Source organism: Scyliorhinus torazame, chromosome 8 (assembly GCF_047496885.1).
Source record: "Scyliorhinus torazame isolate Kashiwa2021f chromosome 8, sScyTor2.1, whole genome shotgun sequence".
Lineage (NCBI taxonomy): Eukaryota > Metazoa > Chordata > Chondrichthyes > Carcharhiniformes > Scyliorhinidae > Scyliorhinus > Scyliorhinus torazame.
In genome coordinates this window covers 208,391,401-208,412,012 of record NC_092714.1, presented here as the reverse complement: position 1 = coordinate 208,412,012, position 20,612 = coordinate 208,391,401, and the positions used below count along the sequence as shown (strand labels likewise).

General features: G+C 49.6%; 1 protein-coding gene across 3 annotated transcripts in view; it reads right to left on the bottom strand.

The window, feature by feature from the left end:
* Window positions 1–2,832: 2,832 nt before the first annotated feature.
* nfatc2a (nuclear factor of activated T cells 2a) overlaps window positions 2,833–20,612 on the bottom strand; it is a 246,738-nt gene continuing 228,958 nt past the window's right edge. For all 3 annotated transcript variants that reach the window (XM_072514718.1, XM_072514715.1, XM_072514716.1), the window contains one exon: window positions 2,833–9,184. In XM_072514718.1, coding sequence (XP_072370819.1) covers window positions 9,170–9,184 — 15 coding nt within the window. In that variant the 3' untranslated portion in view covers window positions 2,833–9,169. The remainder of the gene's footprint in view (window positions 9,185–20,612) is intronic.

The window sequence follows — 20,612 nt, the reverse complement described above, 5'->3', positions numbered from 1 at the left end:
TGTTTTTTCCTTCAATTTGATACGCTCCCTTATTTCCTTAGATATCCACAGTCGATTTTCCCTCTTTTTACGGTCCTTCCTTTTTGTTGGTATCAACCTTTGCTGAGCACTGTGAAAAATCACTTGGAAGGTTCTCCACTGGTCCTCAACTGTTTCACCATAAAGTATTTGCTCCCAGTCTACCTTAGCTAGTTCTTCTCTCATCCCATTGTAATCTCCTTTGTTTAAGCACAAAACACTAATGCTTGATTTTACCTTCTCACCCTCCATCTGTATTTTAAAATCCACCATATTGTGATCGCTCCTTCCGAGAGGATCCCTAACTATGAGATCCTGAATCAATCCTGTCTCATTACACTGGACCAGATCTAGGACCGCTTGTTCCCTTGTAGGTTCCATTACATACTGTTCTAGGAAACTATCGCGGATACATTCTATAAACTCCTCCTCAAGGATGCCTTGACCGACCTGGTTAAACCAATCGACATGTAGATTAAAATCCCCCATGATAACTGCTGTACCATTTCTACATGCATCAGTTATTTCTTTGTTTATTGCCTGCCCCACCATAACGTTACTATTTGGTGGCCCCGGCGATTCTCCGACCCGGCGGGGGGTCGGGAATCCCGCCCCTATTTCTGGGGGGCGTTGTGCGTGGTTGGAAGAGTTGGGGGAGAAATATGGACTGGGAACTTGGGGGTGAAGGTGGCACGGGACTGTGGGGGGGGGGGGCTCTGTAGGTACAATTTTACCAGCTTAGTGGGAGGGGAAAGTGGACTTGGCAAGGTGGGACCACCTCCCTCTGTCACTGGCAGGTCAGGTGCAGGCGATTAAAATGAATGTGTTGCCGCCATTCCTGTTTTTATTTCAGTGCCTGTCGCTCTTTTTGCCGAAGGTATTCTTTAAAGAAGTGGACAAGTTGGTCACTTGTAGCTAGGGTCAGGAAGGTGGTCCTGCAGAGAGGACGGCAGGCAGGGGGGTTGGGCCTCCTGAATTTCTTATATTACTGTTGGGCGGTGAAGTTGGGTTGGGGGGGGGGGAGAGAGACGTCCTGGTGGGTTAGGATGGAGTAGGGTCGTGTCGGGGGTCGGGGCTGAGGGCACTGGCAATGATGCCACTCCCGATTGCCCTGGGCAAGTACTCTGGGAATCCAGTGGTGGTGGTGACACTGAAGATGTGGAGGCAGTTGAGGCAGCACTTTAAGCTGGGGGCTGGGTCAGGGGAGATGCGAATCAGGGGGAATCACAGGTTTGAGCCAGGGAGGCTGGTTGGGTGGTTGCAAAGATGGGAGGAGTCAGGGGTCAGGGAATTAAAAGATAAGGGGCGGGATTCTCCACAATCCGCGCAATGTCCGCCGACCGGCGCCATAAACGGCGCGAATCAGTCCGGCATCGCGCCGCCCCCAAGGTGCAGAAGTCTCTGCATCTTGAGGGGCCGAGCCCTAACCTTCAGGGGCTAGGCCCGCGCCCGACTGATTTCCGCCCCGCCAGCTGGCGGGAAAGGCCTTTGGTGCCCCACCAGCTGGCGCGGAAATGACTTTGCCGGGCGGCGCATGCGCAGGTGCGTCAGCGGCCGCTCACAGCATCCCCACGCATGCGCAGTGGAGGTGGTCTCTTCCACCTCCGCCATGGTGGAGACCATGGCAAAGGCGGAATGAAAAGAGTGCCCCCACGGCACAGGCCCGCCCGCGGATCGGTGGGCCCCGATCGCAGGCCAGGCCACCGTGGGGGCCAGATCGCCCCACGCCCCCCCCCCCCCCCCCCCCAGGACCCCGGAGCCTGCCCGCGCCGCCTTGTCCCGCCGGTAAGAGAGGTGGTTTGATTCTCGCCGGCGGGACAGGCATTCCAGCAGCGGGACTTCGGCCCATTCGGGCCGGAGAATCGCCGGGGGGGGGGGGGGCCGCCAACCGGCGCGGCACAGTTCCCGCCCCCGCCGAATATCCGGTGCCGGAGAATTCGGCAACCGGCGGGGGCGGGATTCACGCCAGCCCCCGGCGATTCTCCGACCCGGCGGGGGGTCGGCAATCCCGCCCCTGTTTCTGGGGGGCGTTGTGCGTGTTTGGAAGAGTTGGGGGAGAAATATGGACTGGGCAAGGGGCAGGGTTTAGGTACCTGCAGCTCCGAGACGTTGTGAGGAAGGATGTTCAGAGCTACCCAATAGCGCCGACCCCCTCATTGTTAGAAGAGGTATTGACAGCAGGGGGAATGGAGAAGGGGGTGGTTTCAGCAATCTACGGGAGGGTTTTGGGGGAGCATGGGGGGTGTCCATAGAGGGGATTAAAGCCAAGTGGGAGGAATAGTTGAGGGAGGTTATGGAAGACGGTTTGTGGTGTGAGATGCCCCAGAGGGTGAACGCCATGTCATGCATGAGGTTGGGGCTGATATAGCTGAAGGTCGTGTACAGGGCGCACCTCACAAGGACAAGGATGAGCCGGTTCTTTGAGGGACTGGAGGGCGTATGTGAATGGTGTGGGAGGGGCCCCACAAACCATGTACTTATGTTTTGGTCATGTCCGAAGCTGGAGAGGTATTGGAGGGAGGTTTTCAGTTGTCATCTCCAAGGTATTACACGTGAACTTGGAACCAGCTCCCCTAGAAGCCATTTTCGGGGTGTCAGAACAGCTCGGGCAGCAGGTGGGTGCGGGGGCAGATGCTTTAGCCTTCAGCTTGCTGATTGCCCAGAGGCATGTCCTGTTGGGGTGGAAGTTTGGTTTTTAATAATGCTTTAATATAAGAACACATTATTTTATTACAAGATAATAATTTATCAAGTCAATTATTGATCATTATTAAAAATAAAAATTCTGACAAAAACTTTTTTTCTTTTTTTATTGATAAATTGCACAGACCTAAGCAAGACAACGAAAAAATATTATAATCAGCTTCAGAGTACAAACGTTTATGATTTAGTACATTGCTTAAAGAATATATATCAATATTAGTCAGACATTTTTAATCCCCTTCTGTGCGAGTTCTTAGTTTTTTGAAAACATAGTAATATATTTCTTTACATTGAATAAATGTTAAATACTTCAATATGTCTAACTAGTATTTGAAAGCATATTTGTCTACAATATGTTAGTACAAATGCTGTTAAGATCTGACACTAAAGGGGTTAAAGAGGCAGGCAAAAAAAGCAAATAGTACCAACAGTGGCACAGGATCTAGAGAAATACAGAATATAAAACTTGCAAAATTTCTACATTTTTAGAATAACAATATGCTTTAGAGAATAGTTATTGAGAACTTTTTTGGGTACAAAGGTAAGCAGCAGAAATCTTTACATTACAAAAAATATAGTGCTGTATTTAGATAAGTTCTACATTCAGAAGGAATATATTGCTCTTAGACAATGGCACTTATAACCTCATTATGTTTAACAGTGCAAATCTTCACTTTATCACATTCTTTCTGCTATCTCACATAGACCATGACCCCTGTTGAGTCAGCTTTCTGTAGTTGACCATTGCTAAGAACTTTGTTGGCTCAATACATGCTTTGCTTTGTAGCTGCTTAGTAAAAAAAAAATGAGATTTCTCTGTTGAGAAATTAAATATTTCATTTTACAGAGGGCTGTGAAAAACATGCTTGTTTTTCTTTGTTGGCAAGCGGTTCTTCTTTGAAATCCTTTCGGTACAATGACAGGAAGGCTTTGTAGCAAAAACATTCAGACAGCTGAGGAAAGATGGTGTTTCCTCATGTACAAATGTGGCCATCACCCAAAATAAACTAATACCAAAATGTCCTTGCTCATCAATATGTAGATACAGCAAAGCTGCAGCACTGCTGATCCTAAGGGGTTAAAAGCTATTGGTAAAGGAATCTTGTGCGTCACTTAAAACAGCTTTGGGAGAACCAAAGCAGCTTGGCAAAAGATAGCAATGAGAATAATTTGGAGTGAAAAATAATAAACTGTACACAAATTACATAACACATTACGAGAAGCTTCTAAACATCTTCCGTTTTAACCCCAATTCCTAACTTTCCTTTTGATATGTATTTATATGTTTGTAATAAAATAGGTCTATAATCAAGACTTGAGCTACATTGTGCATATCAGGAAAAAAAATAATATTCAATGGTATAAAATATTCAAATAAAAGCATTAATGTTACACAGTAATGTTCAGGGCCAGCTTGATAAAGAACAATATTCCTTACGATGATCACTAAAGTTTGGAATCATGAAACTAAATTAAGCACGTAAATGTATTTGCATTTCAACCCATTATTACTCTAAATGAATTCACATAACTTTTAAGGTTTTAGTTTCAAATAAATGGATTGTCTAGCTTTGTCCTGCTTTTCTGATTTATGATTTTTATTAAGTGCCATTACTAATGTGCTTTTCACTGTATGAAATGGGAATATATAATGAAGAGGGATTCTCTGAGGGGTGACTAAATTAGAATGTATATTACATTTATCCAGATTATATATTGTTGTAATATACCTTTTTAAATAGTAAAATTTTCAATTTGTAATATAAGACCCAAGAGGCTATTTTATGGGACTTATGAAAAGATTTACTGGTATCTCTTTTGATTATAACATTAAATCAAAGATGGGAGACCAATTATAGAAGACACAGGAAACACCAGGTTAAAAAGCAAAAGCTGGAAGATTGCCCTCTCCATCATTGATAAATAATAGGCAGGAAAAAATAATATTGAAGAAGATTCCTTCAGATAGATTTACAGTAAGAGTCAAACATTTCTGAACAGTAGCTAAGCTTAAGTGTGACTTTTTAAAGGAGAAAGAAAATAAAGTAACGTGCTTACAATGCAAGGTTAAAAAATGCCATCCCTATCACTTATATTCCATCGCGGATAATGGTTTCTCATTTCTGATTCCTACTTTACAAGCTATTTACATCAATTGGCGGTATTCATTGTCAATTATAAAACATATGAAACGCCATCTGACAAATCGGTGACGTTGTTCATAATCAGTCATTATGGAATGAAACTACTGTAAGAAGCACTTTGAATTTAAGCAAGCTAAATATAAACATAATACAAAACTAAAATAAAGTCATCCATATGAAAGCCTCATTTGGGCTTCCTTAATTCTACATTCAATGCATCATTAAAACATTTTTAAAGTCATATCATATCAGGTGGGTGTTGAGACAAAAGGCTAATGTATTATTTATAAAGAAGAATAGACTGTTGAAGAGGCAATGCTGATTGATCTCTAATGAGGCACTAAATAACAAAACAGTCCAGGTGATGGGGGGTTTCAAAACAATTGGATACCCTTAGGAAAACCAAAGTGCTCAGGAAATAGTTTCTTTTTTATAATTTGTCAAAATGGGGAAAGAGTTAAAAGTGGAACTTTTGGGGGATTAGTGCTATTGTCATCTAATCACAACGGATACTTTTAGAGTGTAGTAGGTTACAAATACATTTACAGCCCCACCATTTGGCAGTTAAAAGTAACAAGTTAATAGTTGTAACATTTAAATTCAATTTATCTGTCCATTTACCCTCACCAGCTATTGGAATTAGATTGAAACGGAACAATCTCCTATGGTGCAAGAAACGTAAGGGTCACTTCAGTAGGAGAGGTGCAGGGAAGGCTTCACAATGGATCAAAAATTGGTTGAACTATCCACTCCAGTAGAACTGGAAGGTCAGCAATAAGTTCTTTATAGACAGTGGGATTGTTGGCATAGCACCAGTGCTGTGCAATATCAAAGATTCACAAGGTTTGAAACTAAGGTGCCAGCAAAAACATTTCAAGTATTTACTGGACACTCCAAAGTTTTGAGTAACAATTAACCCCCGGATCCTATTTATTCTGTAAAAATATGCCAGTTTAATAATGGGAGAAAGAAAGAAGGTGGTAATTTAGTTTGTTGCCCTACACTTGGTACCAATGATAACGGTGATAAGAATCCATTGTAACAATATTTTGCCAATGTCAGGAAATGCATCCTGTAATTTGAGAAAATAAACATTATGCAGAGAGCTTGAATACCTAAAAGTCTGCATCTCCAACTGTTTCGGACACCAGACTGATTACACTAAAAGCATCCAATAGAGATGGTGCCATTAGGAACAACCCCAGCACCATATTAATGATGACTGTTATCTTGAAAATATTGCAATTACGTCTTGAAGAAGAAATTCAGAAAAATAACAATGTTCAATCTGTGACATGTACAAGTATTGTATTACGGCCTTTAACAAGGATGATTAAAGCCCCCAAAACACTGACTGTAAAACTTGAAATTGTTGCCCGGGCATTGGAGAAGTTTGCACTCTGAACTTCATAAATTTTAAAAAATAACCACTTAACATATACAGCAGATACGTTACTGAACTTATAGTTGACATTATCCTTTTGAAAACTTAATAACTGCGCTCTCAGATTTAAAAAAGTAGATTCAACTGTAATAACAATCTGCTTACATGAAGTATTTCTTGCAATAGCGGTAAGATTTTTTAACTTATATAATGGGAAAACTATTTAAGTATACACACAATGATTTATTTCTTAAAAGATTTATGCGCTAACAACTAGACGTTCAATGACTGACGTTGTTGGTTAAATAAATCAAATATTTGGTGAATCAGCATAAATATTAGTTGCTGTTAGATTCCAGAATTTTCTCACAGTAAGCTTGTGAGATTGGAGTGTGACTTCATGTCATAGTTATGTCACCAGTATCCCAGGATGTAGTAGAAAAATATCAAGGACTCCTGTACAGTCCATTGATGCTAACTGTATTCCTTAAATGGTTGTCACATACACTGGACATGGAATAATGTACTATGCTTAATGGAAACCTTGTGTTCTGCTGCTCATTTACCAATTGCTACTGCTCAATATAAACTTGTTGTTGCTCTTTCCTGCGGCATGGGTGTTTTCAAAGGGAAATCACATAATAATACAGTGCGGAAGAGGCCCTTCGGCCCATTGAGTCTGCACCGATGCATGAAAAACACCTGACCTGCCTACCTGATCCTATTTGCCAACACTTGGCCCATAGCCTTGAATGTTATGGCATGCCAAGTACTCATCGAGGTACTTTTTAAAGGATGTGAGGCAACCCACCTCGACCACCCTCCCAAGCAGTGCATTCCAGACCCTCTGGGTAAAAAGCTTTTCCTCAAATCCCCCCTAAACCTCCTGCCCCTCACCTTGAACATGTGTCCCCTCGTTGACCCTTCAACTAAGGAGAAAAGTTGCTCCCTATGCACCCTGTCCATGCCCCTCATCATCTTGTGCACTTCGATGAGGTCCCCCCTCAGTCTTCACTGCTCCAGCGAAAAAAAGCAAGCCTATCCAACCTCTCTTCATAGCTTAAATGTTCCATCCCAGGCAACATCCTGGTGAATCGCCTCTGTATCCCTCCAGTGCAATCACATCATTCCTATAATGTGATGACCATAATTGCACACAGTACTCCAGCTGTGGCCTCACCAAAGTTCAATAGAACTCCGACTGGACCTCCCTGTTTTTGTAATCTATGCCTCAAATGATAATGGTAAGTGTCCCATATGCCTTTTTCACCACCCCATTAACTTGCCCTTCTGCCTTCAGAGACCTATGGACAAACGCGCCAAAGTCTCCTTGTTCCTCGGAACTTCCCAGTGTCATGCCATTCATTGAATACTTCCTTGTCACATTACTCCTTCCAAAGTGCATCAGCTCACACATTTTAGGGTTAAATTCCATCTGCCACTTTTCTGCCCATTTGACCATCCCGTCCATATCTTACCGAAACCAAAGACACTCAATCTCACTTTTAACACCTGGCCAATCTTTGTGCCATCCACAAACTCACTGATCCTACTCTCCACATAGATTAGAGAATCCCGCTGCTAGCGAACGTCACGTCGACGGGAAACACACGGCTGGGAAAGTGGAGAATCCAGCACAGCGGCACAGTGGTTAGCATTGCTGCCTCACAGTGCCAGGGACCCGGGTTCAATTCCGGCTTTGGATGACTGTGTGGAGTTTGCACTTTCTCCCCGTGTCTGTGTGGGTTTCCTCCGGGTGCTCCGATTTCTTCCCACAGTCCAAAAATGTGCAGGTTAGGTGGATTGGCCATGCTAAATTGCCCCTTAGTATCAAGGGACTTGTAGGTTAGGTGGGGTTACGGGGACAGGGCGGGGGAGTGGGCCTGGTTACAGTGCTCTTTCAGGGGGTCGGTGCAGACCTGATGGGCCAAATGGCCTCCTTCTGTGTTGTAGGGATTTTATAGTTCTGTAGTTGAGGAATTTCAGACTGGGTGGGCATGGTTTAAACATTGGGGCCAGACCTATCAGGAGTGAAATTAGGAAACACTTCTACACACAACGGGCGTTCCAAATTTGGAACTATCATCTGGAAATGGCAATGAATTGTTTATCAATTGTTAATTTTACATCTGAGATTAGTACATTTGTTGATAATTAAGAGTATTAAGGGATATGGGGCAAAGGCAGTATGTGGAGTTACATTGCAGATCATCCATGATCTCATTGAATGGCAGAATAGATACAATAGTCCAATCCTGCTTGTAAGTTTTACCAGTGTTCAAAGTAGCATGGTACAGCATACGGCAGTATAGTGCGCATCCACCTATATAAATGAGCATAGTCATTCTGATGCTATGATCTGGGATGCCAAATTGGCAAAGGTGCACATTCTAATAGTTAACCAGCTTATTCTTACCAGCACTTTCCAGTTTCACTTCAAGTCATGTTTGGATCTAGTCTATGAAAATGGTTGCAACAAATATTTGAGACCCTTCTCTTGTAATTAAAGAGGTCACGAGGAAGAGCTTCTTTCTTGAAAAGGCAAAAATATCCAAATGAGGGCTGCAGCTCAGTCCTTTTTTTGCAAGTTTGAGTGGATATGGGTGTGGTCCAATTGAACAAAAGTTAACATGTGTAAGCTAAAAATATAGTTTTTGGACCCAATAATGATTCTGAATGAATGGAAACAATGAGGAAAAGTTGCTAAGCTGAAGTTCCCATGGTGATTAGTCAGAGTAGCCAACTTCTTGCCAGCATATTGTTCTGTGCAGCTGAATGTGAACCTTTCGGTTGACCCATTGGTAAACACAGGGCGTCACTGGAAGTGTAAAAAATTTCCGAGGTTGTGCTAGGAAGCATTCATTGTGAATTTGTTGGGTCTAAGACTGGCTTGTTGCAGTGAGTCCAGAAAGATCTTTCCTTATAATTTCATTAACTGCAATAAAAGAGAGAAACAAAAGAAACCACATTAAATTGCTTGTGTCAGCTATAGAATGCAAATTACACAGTCAAATTCACTTGTCACTAATCATAAATAAGTACATTTCTCAATTATCAGTTAAAAGCAAATCTAACATAACATGAAGGCTAAGAACAGTTCTAAATCTCATGTTCAATCACAGTGAGATAAATCTCAACATGGTGATTTGGCTAAAGTCCTGCAACATTAAATGGGGGTACATCTAATTTTCAATGATGGGCATGAAAGTGGCCATATTGTATTGGGTGCCTATTATCAACCCAGCCCAAATCCATCCCATTATTGACCCAGCCAGATTTATCCCATTATCGACCCAGCCGCATTTATCCATGATGCACCCAACCTAGGCATTTCCCATTATGTATCCAGATTGGTTGCATCCCATTATACTCTCAGCTCGAATACATCTCAAAGTTTCCATTTTTGTTCATCTCAATGGAAAGGGAAATGGTGAACTGTCTCTAATAGACAGTGGATCTAAGGTCATTCATTTTACACTATTGTTTAAAGTTCCGTACCTGAATATTGGTTTGTGAATGATTTAAATCTATACAATAATGCTTACACATCTATTGTGACTCTACACAGATCTTCAGACTTTAACTTTTTATTGTTTAATATTGTCTCCTTCCTGTCATCTATTTACGAACATAGTTTATTTCTCCTGATCTCTGCCATGACAAAGTAATCCTTTTGTATCCACTCAAATGCACATTTCAGCTGCCACTCTGGATCTAAGCCCATTAAATCCACCTCTTTTTTTTTAAACCTGTCATCCCCTCTTGGGCCCTTCTTTCCTTCAGCTTTCTGTAATCCAGTCATGCTCCTTTTCATTTCTACTCTCTCAGAAACTACGCCATATCCTCCCCGCCCCACCCCCACCTCCAAATCTCATGCAACCAGTCACGACTCCTTTACTGTAAAGCTCTCCTGCTGGCATCTAAGGCTCAAATACTCCTTATGTAAGTCCATGACTAAGGTCTGTACATCTCTTGCCATTCTCCATTGAACCTGTTTCAGCAATTATTGTTGTCACCTTACAAGTAGTATCCCTAGATGACCCACCATCCTCTGGCGTACCTTCATGCTTAGGTTGCCTTCAATTGACATACTTTCTACCCCAGTCACTATACCTTCCTGCTGTCCCTTTGGATTTTCCCAACAGATTCAAGGCCATCAGCCCTTACTGTGTTTCCTTCCATAATGGCTACTCACTCAGAACATGGTCCTTGTCCTAGCCTTGCAAACTATATCTAATGATAGTTATGAAATTAGGAGCCGAGTTATAAAAGGGGAACATTTTAATAATCAGATTTGCATTGCAGCAAAACAATTGCCGATGTGATAAAATTCCTGATCTTCCCACATTTAGATTTCTGTTGACATAATTAATGCATGATCCCAGGTAGGCATGAAAGCTGAACTCGAGACAAAAAAATCAGGATGCAATAGAAACTTCGCTGTGTGTTAGAAATTTCCACTGGCACAGCGATCGAATGGCAGCAACAAATATGAAGCATGCAATTTTCTATTTTTTTCAAGCAGACTACTATCCAGTTTTTACAATCGACATTGGCTTCAGGTCAGAATGTGGCCTCAAATTCACAACTAACACAAACCTGTGATCACTCATTACTTTCCAGAATAAAATCACAGCATCAATCAGATGCACAACCTTGCATTGTTTTGCTTTAGAGTTTAATCAAGAAAATCACCAACAACAATGAGAAAGGGAATAACATATTTCATCATTATAAAATAAATAAGCCCATAAGCATTTGTAATCTTGCCAATAAGGAACTTATTGTGTATTTATCTCAGCTCGAGAGATTTTGAAACTCATAAATTAGTCAAAATTGTACTTGAAAAGGGGTGAAATACAAATTGAACATTCACTACAAGATGGGCCTACATGACCATAGGTGGTGAAAGTTTTGTTTCCATTCTGTCAAATACAGGTTACAGCATGTTTTTCTACAACATCCTGCCTCTTGCATTAAACAAGGAAATGACACTGTGAGTAAATGGAACGTTTAGTTGCCCCCTCATTCTATTAATAGCTTGTAGGTGAAATGCGTGGGCGGTCGTCCTCAAATGCCCCATTTCCTCACCTGCAGTAGGTGAACACAGACACAACAGTGTGACTGTCAGTTCAACAAATGCTGCAGAGTTTTTTTTTAATGTTGCGTGCACAAGTGTGGCTGCTTTTCAGAACCATCAAAAGTTTGAGTGGATTCTATACACTGAAGGGATTAAATGGACCTAGTTGTGGGAAGATGGGTGTATTTGCTTTAAAAGAACACTGTATTACTTTGTGCCTCATAAAAATAAAGACAGTGAACTGAATTACTGGCAGATGTCATGTTTAATGTGTTAAAATTCCCATAGTGTGATGAACGGTTACTGTAACACTGTACCCTTGTCATCATGTAAGGTGATTTTCCCCTTTAAGACCGGGCTTGGAACCCTGGGGAACTCCACCTCCGGCTCCGCCCATATATAAGCCGTATATCAGGGACCGCCTTGTGGGCAGTGCAGCTGTTAGCACACGTCTCGGCACTAGTCTAGTTCTTAGTTTAGTAAAGCCTTCTTTACCGTTACACTCTAAGCGTCGTTATTAAGGGTACCACACATAGTTACTTCGAGTTAAACTTCACTATTACAGGATAATGCTATTGCTAATACCAAAATAAGTAAGCACTAAAGTCTTTCTATGTAACAACAGCCACTGTTATTCAAAAACAAGTTGTTGTGGGAAACCCTTTGAAAGATTTGGGCATGATAAGAGGTTATCAAATGCAAATGGTGTTGTTCTTTGGTTATTAGACGACCTGGCAAAACCAAGAATAACTTAGTTAAATATTGTAATACAAAAGCCCTCTTTTGGCTAGTGGGATAATATTCGGCTGCAACAGATGCTGCTTCTACTGTAATGAGGATACAATGCTACCGGGAAGTTTTCTTATTTCAGCTTTTACTTTTGAACAGCCTTTTAAATAAATAATTGCAATGACATGAAGCAACATCAAATGCCCCAAATTGCACGTCTCAGTTCATGAATTTGGTAAATTACCAGGTGATCCTCTCCCTTCCTAAATTCCCTAAATGGCAGAGCCCCAAGCTCAGCTGAGGTTTATGGCAAAATTCAGGTGTTTCCCGCTCAATGGGAAATCAGAGGATGAGTCACTCATAAGATCTAAAGTTCTTGCTGTTCATGTTTATTAATGATCTTGGCAAAGATACTGGAATGTCATCAGCAGCTTACAGCGCTCTAAGGAGGTGATAGCATTCAGTGAACATCAGCAGATTGGTCCAAGCACACAGATAGATTGAGTTATATTGGTGCAGTCAAGTGCATGTTGAGATAAACTCACCAACATGAAGGTGGTGTTTCAATGTCTTAATAGAAATGCTCCTTTTGTATTGTCTGCCTGGGTTGGTCCGTCTCCAAGTTTTGACAGGGAAAGAATTGTAGGCCCAGAGAATCTTATGTGCATTTGCTCTACTTTAATAAAAGCTAACATACAAATCAGCAAAAGAGCAATAGCCAAAAATCATTTTCTGCTTGTGTTTCTGTGTTGCATGAACCCCCCCGAAATACAATTTCTGGGATTACAGTGGTGCTCATGTTTCACATATCCTCATCGTAGCTGAGGTTCCAATTTAATCAGGCTGGAAGGTGGAGGGTGGGGACTCCGCTATTTTCTCGCCTCAGCCTCGGTTAAGTCATTGATTTCCCACCCACTGACAACTGAGGCCCTTATGTGGGCACTTCATACCCAGTTAAATGCCTCATCCTGCGAGCAGGCGGGTGGGTGCGTCATCATGCTGGAAATCCAAAAAACAAACCCATGCGGACTCCTGGGGGTGGGGCCTGCGATGGACACAGCATCAGGAAGGAAAGGGGCTCACGGAGAGCCACGCACCATGCCCTTGCCTTCAATCCACACCTCCCTGCTCACCCGCAACCCCCACCCCACCCTGACTCGCCTTTGTTCTGGGGTCCCTCGATGATCCTAGACCTCTGCTGGATGCATGACTGACAGCAGCCAGGGCTCCCATTGGCACTGTTGAACAATGCATAGCTGCTGGCCTCTGATTGGCCTGCAGGTTTTGGGGAGAGGGATAAGCACTCCTGGGATCCTTTATCCTGAGGAAGGATGCTGTATTCAATCGGCCTCAGGGAGAGAAGCGGGCTCTTGCTGGCTTTCCAGCTGGCAGATTGGACCCATGTTGCCAGCATTAAATGCTGCCCCAAGAAGGAGCTAAATTTTAAACCTTTTATGTCTCTGCTCAGTTTACAAAACATGTGTGCTCTTTTTAACTCAGCCTCAACCTCAAGAAGGCTTCTAGTCCTTAACCAAACCTCCCCAGGGCAAGATCCAGTCTCTCTCTCCATCAAGATCCAGTCACTCCCTCCATTAAGATCCAGTCTCTCCCTCCATCAAGAACAATGGAGAAACCCTACAAAACGTGGAACATTTCTCCTACATGGGGAGCCACCTCTCATCTAAGGTTGACATTGATGCGGAAGTCCGACATTGTATCTAAACCACGAGCGCCTCCTTGGGATGCCTAACGACGAGAGTCTTTGATGACTGCGATATTCGGGCTGACACCAAGATCCTCGGGCGTCATTCCCCGACCTCCCAGAGGGTCGGAGAATGGCCGTTGGCCGCCGTGAATCCCGCCCCCGCCGGTTGCCGAAGTCTCCGAAGGGAGAAAAGTTGGCGGGGCGTTAATGGCGCCGCTGCCGCAGAGAATGTCATGGGTCTGCGCAAGGCAGCCGATTTTCGGCCTGCCGATATTCTCCCTTCCGGATGGGCCGAAGTCCCGTCGACGTGATGACCGTTCACGTCGACGTGAATCAAACCTCCTTTTCATCGGCGTGACCCGGTGCTCCAGGCTCACGCCGACCAGCGTGGAGGTGAGTGACGGCCTGGGGGGTTGGCTCTGGGCAGGAAATGGCGTGGCCGCAGTCTGATTGCGTGAGGAGAGGTGTGTCTCGGGTTGTGTGTGTGTGTGTGCGGCGGGCGGGGGGGGGGGGGGGGTGGTTAGAGTAGGCTGGGCTCCGGGGGAGTGCTGGGAGGGGGTCCGTGCCGGGGTGGAGGTTGGGGGTTGGGGGGGGTCCGTGCTGGGGTGGAGGTTGGGGGGGGGGTCCGTGCTGGGGTGGAGGTTGGGGGGGGGGTCCGTGCCGTGCCGGGGTGGAGGTTGGGGGGGGGGGGTCCGTGCCGGGGTGGAGGTTGGGGGGGTCCGTGCTGGGGTGGAGGTTGGGGGGGGTCCGTGCCGGGGTGGAGGTTGGGGGGGGGGTCCGTGCCGGGGTGGAGGTTGGGGGTTGGTCCGTGCTGGGGTGGAGGTTGGGGGGGGGTCCGTGCCGGGGCGGAGGTTGGGGGGGGGGGGGGGTCCGTGCTGGGGTGGAGGTTGGGGGGGGGTCCGTGCTGGGGTGGAGGTTGGGGGGGTCCGTGCCGGGGTGGAGGTTGGGGGGGGGTCCGTGCTGGGGTGGAGGTTGGGGGGGGTCCGTGCTGGGGTGGAGGTTGGGGGGGTCCGTGCCGGGGTGGAGGTTGGGGGGGGGGTCCGTGCCGTGCCGGGGTGGAGGTTGGGGGGGGGTCCGTGCCGGGGTGGAGGTTGGGGGTTGGGGGGGGTCCGTGCTGGGGTGGAGGTTGGGGGGGGTCCATGCCGGGGTGGAGGTTGGGGGTTGGGGGAGGGTCCGTGCTGGGGTGGAGGTTAGGGGGGGGGGGTCCGTGCTGGGGTGGAGGTTGGGGGGGTGTCCGTGCCGTGCCGGGGTGGAGGTTGGGGGTTGGGGGTCCGTGCTGAGGTGGAGGTTGGGGGGGGGGTCCGTGCCGAGGAGGGGGATGGGAGGGCAAGTGAGTTGGTCCACCTGGCCAGGTGCCAGCCTCCAACAGTTGGACCGATGCGGTCCATGCCACCTGGCTGGGGGGAGGAGGGGATATGGGCAATGATGACATGTCGTCGTTCCCCTCCCCCCCACCAGGCCGTCATGTTTTCAGATCATCCATCGATGTTGGCCGCCGTGGTGGCAGCCGCTCCTGTCTATGTTGCCCTGGATGAGGAGGAGGAGGAGGAGGAGGAGGAGCGTGCCAGAGAGGCGGCGCAGGCTGCCGCAGACAGGCTGGAGGGACACCTGACCGACAGGATGAGGAGGGGGAGGAGGACGTCGCGGCCCCACGGCAACGGAGGCACCCGAGGGCGCCCCGTGTGTACCGGCCCCGGCAGTCATACCAGGACCTCACGGACCGGGAATGCAGGAGGAGACTCCGGATGAGCCGGGAAACCGTGGCACACATCTGCCACCTGCTGGCACACCTGTCACCGCGTGGCACTGGCGGGGGACACCCTCTCCCCGTGTCCATCAAGGTTACGGTGGCCCTGAACTTTTATGCAACGGGGTCATTCCAGGCACCGAGTGGGGAACTGTCCGGCATATCGCAGACATCGGTGCATCCGGGCAGTGACAGATGCCCTATATGCCATGGCGCACCACTACATCCGCTTCCCCGTGGACCGGGCCAGCCAAGATGCCCGGGCCGTGGGCTTCTCTGCCGTTGCCGGGTTCCCCATGGTCCAGGGCGCGATCGATGGGATGCACGTCGCCGTGCGGCCACCTGCAGATAACAGGGCCGTGTTCACCAATAGGAAGGGGACCTATTCGATGAACGTACAGGTGGTCTGCGACCACCGCATGATGATCTTGCACGTCTGCGCCCGTCACCCAGGCAGTGTACACGACTCATTCGTGTTGTCGCGGCCATCCATCCCCGGCATGTACGAGGGACGCCATCCCCGGCTGAGGGGCTGGTTGCTGGGCGACAGGGGCTACCCATTGAGATCGTGGCTGATGACGCCTCTACGGAGGCCACGCAATGAGGCGGAGAACCGCTACAATGATGCCCATGTAACGACAAGGGGAGTGATCGAGAGGTGCTTTGGCATGCTGAAGATGCTTTTCAGGAGCCTGGACCTCTCTGGGGGCGCCCTCCAGTATCGGTCAGATAGGGTCGGCCGCATCATTGTGGTGTGCTGCGTCCTGCACAACATAGCCCAGCAGAGGGGCGATGTGCCGCAGGCAGAGGAGGGCGGAGTGGAGGAGCAGCAGGAAGAGGCCCAGTCCTCCCCAGATGAGGGGGATGGGGGCAATGGTCAGGGCAGACGGGGTAGACACAGGCGGGTGGCTGTCCACCGTTACCGGCTGGCCCAGCGGGCACGGGACAGACTGATAAGACGCCCGCTTCACTGACTAGATGGGCGTGGGAATCGGGTAGTATGGCCAAACCGCACACCATGGCAACAGCCGACCACCCACACCTCCCACCCATCCACCCACCCAGCACCCTCACCCCCCTCCCCAACCCCACCCACCCCACCCGCATGCACACCACCCACCACCCCCCCCCCCCATTGCCGATCCACCTGCGGCACAACGGGTCGGGCTCACATAGTTGCGGGTGGACGCGTGTCTATCGCAGGCCATGGAGGATGATGACAACCCGCCCTGCGATGAGCTCCTGGCTCTACATCGTTGGACTATGTCTGACCCATGGCCACAGTACCACCATCCACCCGGACCATCCCTGCATGCGGCTGTGACACTGCAGCGCACGGTCCCGTCCTCTGCCCGGGGGATGTTGATGGCGGCACAGGGGGAAGGGGGCAGACTCACCTGGGGCTGAGGTAAGACCACCCCTCACACACACACTTGCGCTCAACGTACATGACACCCCCGCACACTTTGGACAGAGCACAAAGGCAGCTTCTGTCGGTGTAACATTGACTTTAATAACCAAAGGAGTTCATGCACGTGCCCTAGCCCCTAAAACTCATCTGTGCCCTGCACCCGTGCCAACTTACTCAGTGTCTAATTGTTTGGCCTTACGGGCCCTTTGACTACGTCTACGTGGTTCCCCAGACAGTACAGCAGAACTGGAGGTGGACTCCTGTGATTCCTGCCCTCTGACACTGGATCCCTTTGGCGGCCGTTTCCTGGGGCGTCCTGGCCTAGATGGGCCAGGCTGCGGCCCGGGCGACTGGGATGGCGAGCTGCCAGCCTGTCCTGCCCGTTGCCCACCCGATGCACCTGGGACGGAAGGGGGGGAGTCCGAGGTGTCACGGTGTACCGGGACCTCCCCTACAGAGGGAGCCGGGACGGACCACACCACCTCCTCCTCCCTCGGGGTGCCCGATGGCCCCCAGGCCTCTACATGGGTGGGGGATGCGAACGGACTGGCCATCCGACGCCCCCCCGACATCTGGCGCTGCCAGTCCTGGAGGCCCGTGCTGGTATCGACAGGGGTCTGCAGGTTTGCAGCCATGGAGCCCAGGGGGTTGGCAAACCCTGTCTGTGACAGTGCGACGCCGGCTCGCACATGGCCACTGGCGCCGATGCCCTCAGCGATGGCCTGCAGAGACTGGGCCATGGCCTGCTGAGACTGGGCCATGGCCTGCTGAGACTGGGCCATGGCCTGCAGAGACTGGGCTATGGCGTTGAGCGCCTCTGCCATCTGGCGGTGGCACTGGCTCATGGCCTCCTGTGAGAGGGCAGCCATTTCCTGGGCCACAGACGCCGCCTGCACGGAAGGCCCCAGGCCTCGCAAACCGTTCCCCATGTCTGACACCGTCGCACCCATTGCCTCCACCGCGGACGCCACCCGTGCGGTGTCAGCCTGGGTGGCACGCATGACCGGCACCACTCCCAGCTCCTGGACGCGGGTGGACTCCTCCTCCTGCGACCGCAGCCGCCGCAAGCCGCCCGTCACCCTCTTCGCTCGTCTCCGGGTCGGCGGTTGCATCGGATCTATGTGTGGGTGTGGTAACTGCAGGAACCCGGGATCCATCTGGGCGGCAGATGTTCGCTTGGGCTGGGCTGCCCTCCGACCGCCCGGTTCCTCTGCTGCTCCTACCTCCACCTGCTGTACCGGGACGGCTGTGTTGTGTGCACCAGTGAGTGTACCAGACGCCTCATCACTAAAGTGCCCAACCGTGGTGAGTGTTTCTGCGATGGTGGAGGGTGTTGGTGACAGCAGTGGCGTTGTGTCGTGCTCTTCGTCCCACTCGGAGTCCATGGCACTTTGGGGTGGGGGTTTGTCTCCACCCATCCACTCTGACTCACTGTCCGGTATTTCGTCTTCCTGGGTAGTGCTGTCCCGGGTAGGGGGTGTCCTGGGTAGTGCTGTCCCGGGTAGGGGTGTCCCGGGTAGGGGTGTCCTGGGTAGTGGTGTCCTGGGTAGTGGTGTCCTGGGTAGTGGTGTCCTGGGTAGTGGTGTCCTGGCTCGGATGTGACGGGGGCCTGTGGCGGCCCCCCTCATCGCTGGGTGGTCGCTCCCACACGTGACGGGGGTGTCGTCTCCCTGTTGCTCCAGGTCTCTCCGTCTCCCGTGGTGTGGGAGGGGCATCCTGCGGGCGTCGCATGCTGGAGGGTGCGGGTCTCTCCGTCTCCCGTGGTCTCCGAGGGGCATCCTGCGGGCGTCGCATGCTGGAGGGTGCGGGTCTCTCCGTCTCCCGTGGTCTCCGAGGGGCATCCTGCGGGCGTCGCATGCTGGAGGGTCCGGGTCTCTCCGTCTCCTGTGGTCTCCGAGGGGCATCCTGCGGGCGTCGCATGCTGGAGGGTGCGGGTCTCTCCGTCTCCTGTGGTCTCCGAGGGGCATCCTGCGGGCATCGCATGCTGGAGGGTGCGGGTCTCTCCGTCTCCCGTGGTCTCCGAGGGGCATCCTGCGGGCGTCGCATGCTGGATGGTCCGGGTCTCGCCGTCTCATGGTCTCCGAGGGGCATCCTGTGGGCGTCGCATGCTGGAGGGTGCGGGTCTCTCCGTCTCCTGTGGTCTCCGAGGGGCATCCTGCGGGCGGTCTGCATCTGCGGGGATGGGTGCCTGGACGTTTGGTCCTGCGATACACAATGAAGCATGCATGGTTAGACATCAGGCAGTGATCAGGTGACACGGGGAGGGGGATATAGGGGAGGGGGGATATGGGGGAGGGGGGGATATGGGGGAGGGGGGATATGGGGGAGGGGGGATATGGGGGAGGGGGATATGGGGGAGGGGGGGATATGGGGATATGGGGGAGGGGGGATATGGGGAGGGGGGATATGGGGGAGGGGGATATGGGGGAGTGGGGGATATGGGGAGGGGGATATGGGGGAGTGGGGGATATGGGGGAGGGGGGATATGGGGGAGGGGGGATATGGGGGAGGGGGGATATGGGGGAGGGGGGATATGGGGGAGGGTGGATATGGGGGAGGGGGATATGGGGGAGCGGGGATATGGGGGAGGGGGGGGATATGGGGAGGGGGGGATATGGAGAGGCTCACCCTGCCTGCCCTGACGAGGTCATTCACCTTCTTGTGGCACTGGGTGCCTGTCCGTGGTGTCAGGGCCACAGCGGTGACGGCCTCTGCCACTTCCCTCCACAGACGCCGGCTGTGGCGTGGGGCAACTCTGCGGCCGTGCCCGGGATACAGGGCGTCCCTCCTCTGTTCCACCGCGTCCAGGAGCGCCTCCACATCGCGTGACTCGAACCTCGGGGCTGAGCGACGGCCAGCCATCCAGTCGGGTGTTGCTGTCGGGTGTTCCGGTCGGGTGGGGGGGAGCAGCGCGGCCTTATGAGCCGTCACGCCGTGCAGCGCGTATGACGCTGCACGGCGTGAACCACTGCGCAAGCGCAGATCCCGTTACGTCGCTGCTAGCCCATTTCGGGCCGGAGACTATCGACCCATTTTTCCGACATGACGCAAGTCGGATTTGCGCCGTTTTTTGCGCCGATCGGCGGACTTTCCGCCGATAACAGAGAAATTTGCCCCTCATCTACAAGACAGTCACTCTCCCAATTCTTCTACATGGCTCAGAAACTTGGACTACGTACATACGTCATGTCAAGACCCTGGAGAAGTACCATCAACATTGGCTGAGACAGATTTCCATGTCAGCTGGGAGGACAGGAGTACTAACATCAGCGGCCTTGAAGGAACCAACAGCACCAGCATCGAGCTCTCCAATTTATTTACCCCATGCCTTCAGAGGCATTTAACAACAATACTATCATGTCGTCTGCTAGAGAGTCTGAAGAGGCTTCAGACCAAGAGTGGGGTGCAGTTTAATTATCTCACATTATTTACTTCAAGCTACTGTAATGCTATTGAAGAAATAATTCATCAGAATGTTTTGCTGGTTACTTTAAATCGTTCAATACTATTAGAAGTTAAAACCTTCAATGTGAGACTTCCTGCGCTGTTGATTGTGGAAAAGGTTTTATCACTTATCTGTCCCTTATCTGATGTGGATAGATTCTGCCTACATTAACAAACTTAGTATGAATTTGTGTCAGATAGTAATGCAAGTAAGCATAATTCAAAATAAGACATTAGGTAAGGACTT